Source organism: Rana temporaria, chromosome 11, assembly GCF_905171775.1.
Source record: "Rana temporaria chromosome 11, aRanTem1.1, whole genome shotgun sequence".
NCBI classification, from domain to species: Eukaryota; Metazoa; Chordata; class Amphibia; order Anura; family Ranidae; genus Rana; species Rana temporaria.
The window spans coordinates 160121810-160131039 of NC_053499.1; the positions used below are offsets into that span (position 1 = coordinate 160121810).

At 48.4% G+C, this 9230-nt stretch overlaps 1 protein-coding gene across 1 annotated transcript; it reads left to right on the forward strand.

Moving 5' to 3' along the window:
* The first annotated feature begins 207 nt into the window (after positions 1–207).
* LOC120917940 (carbohydrate sulfotransferase 5-like) lies at positions 208–7391 on the forward strand. Its single transcript, XM_040329572.1, has 2 exons — positions 208–378; positions 6090–7391. Exon 2 carries the CDS (start codon positions 6099–6101, stop codon positions 7236–7238), a length of 1140 nt encoding a protein of 379 aa, XP_040185506.1. The 5' UTR covers positions 208–378; positions 6090–6098; the 3' UTR covers positions 7239–7391.
* The last annotated feature ends 1839 nt before the right edge of the window (positions 7392–9230 follow it).

Genomic DNA, 9230 nt, shown 5'->3' on the forward strand with positions numbered 1-9230 from the left:
TGACCCTCCTGCGCGCCCCCTCCCCCCTCAAGAGGCTTTCTCCACACCAGGGAGAAAGCCTCGCATTACTGTGTGGAGTTACAGACAGAAGAACAGGAAGTGAGGATTTCTCAGAAGAAATAAGGACATTTAAAAGCAAAATGGAAGGATGAGGTAAGTGAAGGAGGACTGCACTGAGGGAAAGGAAACTATTTAGGGAACTTTTTTTTTTTACCTTTACAACCCCTTTAATTTATTTCTTTATGCCGTCTGTGAAATGCAAAGCAGGACACGGAGGAGGATCCTCGGAGCCGGGCTCAGGTGCCAAACTTGGGAACCTTCCCAGAGAGTGACAGAAGAAGAATTACACGGGAACACGTCGGGGACGTTGGCTTGAAGGTGAGGAATTGTAAGAAAGACTTTATCAATGTTACATTTTCTTGTGGTTTGAAAGCAAAGCAGAGAGTCGAATTACTCGAATTTTTACATACATTTGGGAAATGTTGTCTGATGTGTTATCAGTGCGAATTTTATTGTAATGCGCAGTCCGCCAAACAACTACGTTTTAATCATTTTGGGGTTGGGTCATTAAAGGAAAACGCCAGCAAATTGTCTCTGCGAAAAGTTTACTTAGATACAAGAGAAGTGCGTTAGTGGAAGTTTCACTGACTTGCAAAGCAAAGCTACTGGAGGAATCTTTTTTTACAAACTTTTTATTAGGTAAAAAATTATGGTACAAGTTATTATATCATATATCATATTATTATATCATATAACAAGAGAAATACAGTGTACGGGGATCAGTAGTACAGTAAAACCTTGGTTTGAGAGTAACTTGGTTTGAGAGCGTTTTGCAAGACAAGCTAAGTTTTTTCATAAATTTTGACTTGATATACAAGCGATGTTTTGATATACAAGTAGTGTCATGTCACAACTGAGTATAAAAGAGAAGAGAGGAGCCTCTATGTGTAGCAATATAGTTACATTTTAGGCGCGCTTACGCTGGCCCCATTTACACTACGCCACCGTAACTTAGGAGGCAAGTGCTTTGAGAATACAGCACTTGCCTCTCTGATTTAAGGCGGCGTAGCGTAAATAGGATACGCTACGCCGCCTCAAAGATGCGCCGATCTACGTGAATCCAGCCCGCAGAGTTTAGGGATCAGTAGTAAGAGATGCAGAGTTTAGGGGTCAGTAGTAAGAGATGCAGAGTTTAGGGATTAGTAGTAAGGGATGCAGAGTTTAGGGGGTTAGTAGTAATGGATGCAGAGTTTAGGGATCAGTAGTAAGGGATGCAGAGTTTAGGGATCAGTAGTAAGGGATGCAGAGTTTAGGGATGAGTAGTAAGGGATGCAGAGTTTAGGGATCAGTATGATGAGGGACACATGAGGAGGAATGAGGGACATCTGGACGTTTCTCCATTCAGGGACAGTCCCTCGAAAATCCGGGACAGTTGGGAGTTATGAGGCGCTATCAGTGGGATGGGTATACGCGGTCTCTGCTATCAGTGGGATGGGTATACGCGGTCTCTGCTATCAGTGGGATGGGTATTCGCGGTCTCTGCTATCAGTGGGATGGGTATTCGCGGTCTCTGCTATCAGTGGGATGGGTATTCGCGGTCTCTGCCATCAGTGGGATGGGTATTCGCGGTCTCTGCTATCAGTGGGATGGGTATTCGCGGTCTCTGCTATCAGTGGGATGGGTATTCGCGGTCTCTGCTATCAGTGGGATGGGTATTCGCCGTCTCTGCTATCAGTGGGATGGGTATACGCGGTCTCTGCTATCAGTGGGATGGGTATTCGCGGTCTCTGCTATCAGTGGGATGGGTATTCGCGGTCTCTGCTATCAGTGGGATGGGTATTCGCGGTCTCTGCTATCAGTGGGATGGGTATTCGCGGTCTCTTCTATCAGTGGGATGGGTATTCGCGGTCTCTGCTATCAGTGGGATGGGTATTCGCCGTCTCTGCTATCAGTGGGATGGGTATTCGCGGTCTCTTCTATCAGTGGGATGGGTATACGCGGTCTCTGCTATCAGTGGGATGGGTATTCGCGGTCTCTGCTATCAGTGGGATGGGTATTCGCGGTCTCTTCTATCAGTGGGATGGGTATACGCGGTCTCTGCTATCAGTGGGATGGGTATTCGCGGTCTCTGCTATCAGTGGGATGGGTATTCGCGGTCTCTTCTATCAGTGGGATGGGTATTCGCGGTCTCTGCTATCAGTGGGATGGGTATTCGCGGTCTCTTCTATCAGTGGGATGGGTATTCGCGGTCTCTTCTATCAGTGGGATGGGTATTCGCGGTCTCTTCTATCAGTGGGATGGGTATTCGCGGTCTCTTCTATCAGTGGGATGGGTATTCGCGGTCTCTTCTATCAGTGGGATGGGTATTCGCGGTCTCTTCTATCAGTGGGATGGGTATTCGCGGTCTCTGCTATCAGTGGGATGGGTATTCGTGGTCTCTGCTATCAGTGGGATGATTATTTGCGGTCTCTGCTATCAGTGGGATGGGTATTCGCGGTCTCTGCTATCAGTGGGATGGGTATTCGCGGTCTCTTCTATCAGTGGGATGGGTATTCGCGGTCTCTGCTATCAGTGGGATGGGTATTCCCGGTCTCTGCTATCAGTGGGATGGGTATTCGCGGTCTCTGCTATCAGTGGGATGGGTATTCGCCGTTTCTGCTATCAGTGGGATGGGTATTCGCGGTCTCTGCTATCAGTGGGATGGGTATTCGCGGTCTCTGCTATCAGTGGGATGGGTATTCGCGGTCTCTGCTATCAGTGGGATGGGTATTCGCGGTCTCTGCTATCAGTGGGATGGGTATTCGCGGTCTCTGCTATCAGTGGGATGGGTATTCGCGGTCTCTGCTATCAGTGGGGTGGGTATTCGCGGTCTCTGCTATCAGTGGGATGGGTATTCGCGGTCTCTGCTATCAGTGGGATGGGTATTCGAGGTCTCTGCTATCAGTGGGATGGGTATTCGCGGTCTCTGCTATCAGTGGGATGGGTATTCGCGGTCTCTGCTATCAGTGGGATGGGTATTCGCGGTCTCTGCTATCAGTGGGATGGGTATTCGCGGTCTCTTCTATCAGTGGGATGGGTATTTGCGGTCTCTGCCATCAGTGGGATGGTTATTCGCGGTCTCTTCTATCAGTGGGATGGGTATTCGCGGTCTCTGCTATCAGTGGGATGGGTATTCGTGGTCTCTGCTATCAGTGGGATGGGTATTCGCGGTCTCTGCTATCAGTGGGATGGGTATTCGCGGTCTCTTCTATCAGTGGGATGGGTATTCGCGGTCTCTTCTATCAGTGGGATGGGTATTCGCGGTCTCTGCTATCAGTGGGATGGGTATTCGCGGTCTCTGCTATCAGTGGGATGGGTATTCGCGGTCTCTTCTATCAGTGGGATGGGTATTCGCGGTCTCTGCTATCAGTGGGATGGGTATTCGCGGTCTCTTCTATCAGTGGGATGGGTATTCGCGGTCTCTTCTATCAGTGGGATGGGTATTCGCGGTCTCTGCTATCAGTGGGATGGGTATTCGCGGTCTCTTCTATCAGTGGGATGGGTATTCGCGGTCTCTTCTATCAGTGGGATGGGTATTCGCGGTCTCTGCTATCAGTGGGATGGGTATTCGCGGTCTCTTCTATCAGTGGGATGGGTATTCGCGGTCTCTTCTATCAGTGGGATGGGTATTCGCGGTCTCTTCTATCAGTGGGATGGGTATTCGCGGTCTCTGCCATCAGTGGGATGGGTATTCGCCGTCTCTGCCATCAGTGGGATGGGTATTCGCGGTCTCTGCTATCAGTCAATTGTCCGGAACCCTCCAAGTTTTTACAACTGATGTTGGGCTCTTCAACCACTATGCGCCCACCCTGGGTGCTCTGCCATGGCCATGTGCCATCTTGTGGCAAAGAACAGGTACTGTAGGGGGACAGCTCCAGATTGAAGGCGAGTATTGCCGCCAGACATGCTTATTTTCTTTTTTACTGGAAATGGGAGACATGAAAATAAAAGATCTGGGCTTGGGCTTTACGTCGCGCACAGTAACCCTGCCAAGCGCACATTACAGGCCCTTTGGTACTGAATCTCCGGCCATTGTTCTCTGCCCTAAACAATCACGCCTAACTTTACAGATCACGCATTTCCATTGTGTTCCCGTCCCGGCTTCAGCGGTTCATCGGGCACACACAGCACACAGCTGAGGGCACTGGAAGACGGCTGACTGATGATTTTTAGACCATGGGCCGTGGCCAAATGTCAGCCAATCGGATTAAGTGACCTTTTGGAAGTAGATGCAGAGTCATTTTTTACAAGTAGAATGAAACTTAAATGGAATTAGTCAAAGGTTTCGGGTCCAAAATTAGGCACCACATCCCAATTGTATGCAAAAGGAAAGAAAAAAAAACACACAGGGTTTTTAAGGTGTGCCTGAGCTAAGGGCAGGTGGAATCTAGGAAGTAAATGCTACATGAATCAACTGCCCATACTCAAGATAGCAATTTTTTTTTTGGGGGGGGGCACATGATGGGGCACAGCATAATGTTGGGGGGGGTCAGGGCCCCCTCTGCCCCCCCCCCTAGGGACGCCATTGCTTCCCGCTGTGATTGGACACCAATCATCAGGTCCGGCGGATGCAATGTCCGCCGGGACCCGCCGATCGTTCTGCCAGAGGGGAAACATGGAGATCTTGTGTTTCTGACAAGTTTCCATTTAGTCAAAGCACCTCCCCCCCACATAGTTAGAAAGCAACCCCCCCCCAGGAGCACAATTAACCCTTTGATTGCCCCTGACGATATTAGTACAGTGACAGTGCATTTTTTTTATTTAGCACTGATCACTGTATTGTCCAGCCGGGACCCGCCGATCGTTCTGAGGAGAGTCAGAACGACTGTCGGCTGTCTGCCTATGTATACAAGGCCCACGGCTCTAATCAGGTGCTTCCAAAACACCCCCCGCCACTGTAATTCAGATGCCCGGCCCGGACACCTGAATATAGGGGGCGGCGGCGGCGACCAGGGCGGCCATCACAAATTTTGGGGACCCTTACACAGCTTTAGGCAGTTTTGGAGCGTAGAACCGGGGGGGGGGGGTGCTGATGAAAAAAAACAAGTGTAATCTCTCTCCTAAAGCAAGATAATAAGGGGGGGGCCCTGGATAATAAGCAGGGGGGGGGGGCTGGGGACCATCGGGCCCCTTACAGATGTAGTGCAAAAAAAAAAGGGAGGGGGGGCAGCCGGACCTCAACGGGGCCCTGGGACCATCGTGCCGCTTACAGGTGTAATGACAAAAAAAAGGGAGGGGGGCCAGCCGGACCTGTAAGGGGCCCTGGGGACCATCGGGCCTCTAACAGGTGTAATGCCTGTACCCCCCTGATGGCGTCCCTGACGGCTACCATAGAGAGATTCATGCAATGCATGAATCTCTCTTGCCTCGTACACACGACTGGTTTTCCCGACGGGAAAACTGCCATGTTTGCTTTTGGTTGGGAAAACCGGCCGTGTGTATGCTCCATAGCAGTTTTCCCGTCAGGAAAACTGCGAGCAAAAAAATGAGAACTTGTTCTCTTTTTTTTTCCCCGCCACGATTCTCAGCGTCACGATTCTGCAGTGGAGCATACACATGGCCGGTTTTCCCGACCAAAGCTGTCATGGCAGTTTTCCTGTCGGGAATACCGGCCGTGTGTACAAAAGCAACCAAGCAGGTTCTCGGTTTTCCCGGCGGACTTTTGACCGCTGGGAAAACCGATCGTGTGTACGAGGCATCTATGGTGATAGAGGGGTGACGGGAGAGAGGGGGCGGCAGTGGCGTCTCCAGCTTTCATATTTAGGGGGGGAACATAGGGGGAACAGGACAAACCATCTGCCCCTCTCTGTGGCTGGACTCGCTGGGCTGTGAAAGAGTTTTTTTTGGGGGGGGGGGGCACATGGTGGGGCACAGCATAATGTTGGGGGGGGTCAGGGCCCCCTCTGGCCCCCCCTAGGGACACCATTGGGGAGGCGGCGCTCCTGCGCCCTCACTGCTTTAAATATTAATTTCTAATTAGCTTTGGCTTCCTATGATATGAAATGGAACCCACGCGTTGGTATTACCTCTGTTTCCTTTGTCCTCCTCAGGTTCCGCCCATGATTATGTGGAAGGTCAGCTCCAGTAAACTGGCCACTCTTCTACTGATGGCCGCCCAAACTGCCGGATTCTTCATGATAATAATGAAGATGCATTTTAATCCCCTTCCCGCGGTGCCCACACAAGATCAGACTCACCTCCTCATCCTATCCTCCTGGAGATCCGGCTCCTCGTTCACCGGCCAGCTCTTCAGCCAACACCCCGACGTCTTCTACATGATGGAGCCGGCTTGGCACGTGTGGACTAAAATGGGCCAGAACAAAGTTGAGGTTTTGCACATGGCGGTCCGGGATCTCATCAGGTCCGTATTCCATTGCGACATGTCGGTGTTCGATGCCTACATGCCCCGTCAAAGAACCAAGTCCCATCTGTTTCAATGGGAGACCAGCCGGGCCTTGTGTTCCCCGCCTGCTTGCTACGCCTTTAACCGCAATGACATCATACCGCAATTGAGATGCAAGGAATTTTGCACCAAGTACCCGTTCGACACCATTGAAAAAGCGTGCAAGTCCTATAATCATATTGTGGTCAAGGAAGTGAGATTTTTTGATTTGAAAGTGCTTTACCCATTGCTCGAAGATCCATCTCTGAACCTAAAAATCCTCCATCTGGTGCGGGACCCGCGCGCCATCTTTCAGTCTCGCGTGGAAGTGACTCCACAGTTGGCACCAGACACCAACATCATGCTAAGGGGGACCACAGGCAGCAAAAACGATACTTCCTTTAGAGCGATGGAAAAGGTTTGTAAGAGCCAAGCTGAGATTTATGAGACCGCCATGTTTGGAATTCCCAGCAAACTCCAAAAGCGCTACATGATGGTGCGCTATGAGGACATTGTCCGAGACCCGCTGGGGAGGGCCAAGGAGGTCTATGAGTTTGCCAGGCTTCCTTTTAACCCAAAACTTAAAGACTGGATCCATAATATGACACATGGAAAGGGACGTGGACCAAACTTTGTCATCTCCTCTCGAGATGCGCAAAACACCTCCAGAGCCTGGCGGATGGCGCTCCCGTTTGAGAGCATCGGAAGGGTTCAAAGCATTTGTAGAGAAGCGATGGCGCTGTTCGGGTACAGAATGCTAGAGAGTGCAAAGGCGCAAAAAGACTTTTCTTTGGATAACGTGCTACCGATCCCATAATGAGACAAGACTGGAATAAAAAATGTCTGCGCAGGTCATAAATATGAAAGATATTTCAGCCTTTTTAAAGGTTTATTTACAGTATATTGTACATATATCTAGATCTATTCATTCATTTAAAAATGTTTACATATAATAAAAATATATATAAAATCTGTGTTAATGGTGAAAATCTGTCATAATATTATTAAAGACACGTCAGTCATATAAAAAAAAAATTCTCTTGTAGTGTGAGCCTCAACTGGTGTCAATAATTCCTTATTTCCAGCATTTCAACAATTAGCACCCAATTTGTAGGACAGTCAGGTCCCTATTTATAAAACAGTGGGGATCCTATTTATAGAACAATAAGGATCCTATTTATAGAACAATAAGGATCCTATTTATAGAACAATAAGGATCCTATTTATAGAACAGAGGGAATTTAAAAGAACTGTCAGGACCCTATTTATAAAACAGCGGGGGAACCTATTTATAGAACAGTTAGGGACCCTATTTATAGAACAACAGTTGGGACCATATTTATAGAACCGAGGGAATTTAGAGAACAGTCAGGACCCTATTTATAAAGCAGTGGAGACCCTATTTATAGAACAGTAATGATCCTATTTATAGAACAGTGGGGACCCTATTTATAGAACAGTTAGGACCCTATTTATAGAACAGTGGGGACCCTATTTATAGAACAGTTAGGACCCTATTTATAGAACAGCCAGGACCCTATTTATAGAACAATAAGGACACTATTTATAGAACAGTTGGGAACCCTATTTGTTGAACAGTAAGGATCCCATTTATAAAACAGTGTGGACCCTATTTATAGAACAGTCAGGACCCTATTTATAGAACACCGGGGACCCTATTTATAGAACAGTTCAGACCCTATTTATAGAACAAGAGGGACCCTATTTATAGAACAGTTGGGACCCTATTTATAGAACAATAAGGACACTATTTATAGAACAGTTGGGAACCCTATTTATAGAACAATAAAGACACTATTGATAGAACAGTAGGGACCCTATTTATGGAACAGAGGGAATTTAGAGAACAGTCAGGACCCTATTTATAGAACAGTGGGGAACTTATTTATAAAACTATAAGGACCCTATTTATAGAACAGTCATGTGCCTATTTATAAACCAGTGGAGACCCTATTTATAGAACAATAAGGACCATATTTATAGAATGATAAGGACCATATTTATGGAACAGAGGGAATTTAAGCCTCGTACACACGGTCGGTCAAAACCGATGAAAATGGACTGAAGGACCGTTTCATCGGTCCAAACCGATCGTGTATGGGCCCCATCAGTCAGTTATCCTTCGGTCAAAAATGTTAGAACTTGCTTTCAAATTGAACCGATGGACGCCTAACCGATAGGTCTAAACCAGGTGCCCAACCTTTTGCAGGCCGAGGGCCACTTAAGCGACTTAGTAACCAGTCGCGGGCCACAAGGAGCGATGTGGGCAGATGACAGGTCTGTGTCTAATCTGCATATGCAAAGCAGAAACAGACACACAGCCCAATCTACTCTATGGGCCCTGTGATCCAATCAGATGGAAGGGGACAGATCCACTTCTGTTTTTTTTAGCAGATCGGATTAGAGGTAGGCAGTAGTAAACGGACAAAAGTCTGTTTACATCTGCCGCTCCATAGAGGTGAATGGAGGGTCTGATTGGGTCAGACCAATCGTGTGAAAGGGGCCTAAGGCTGCTTTTACACTGATGGTCTGCAGTCTATTGCGGCACAGTGTACCTGTGATTTTCCCGCCGGTTAGCTGCACTTTGACATAGATGTCAAGTATATCCTGCAGGTGTGGTGAAAAGCCGCTTGCTTCCTCTACCGCCAACTTCATTTACAATACTGATGCTCTCGGATGGCAGGTTGGCAATTGCGGCTTGCCAACCAGCCATGCCAGAGCAGGAGGTCACGGGCCACATCAGAGGGCTCCGCGGGCCACATGTGGCCCCCGGGCCACTGGTTGGGCA

What these genes read in the sequence shown, in the direction of transcription:
- LOC120917940 (XM_040329572.1), top strand. Translation starts at nt 6,099, where the DNA reads ATGATTATGTGGAAGGTCAGCTCCAGTAAACTGGCCACTCTTCTACTG.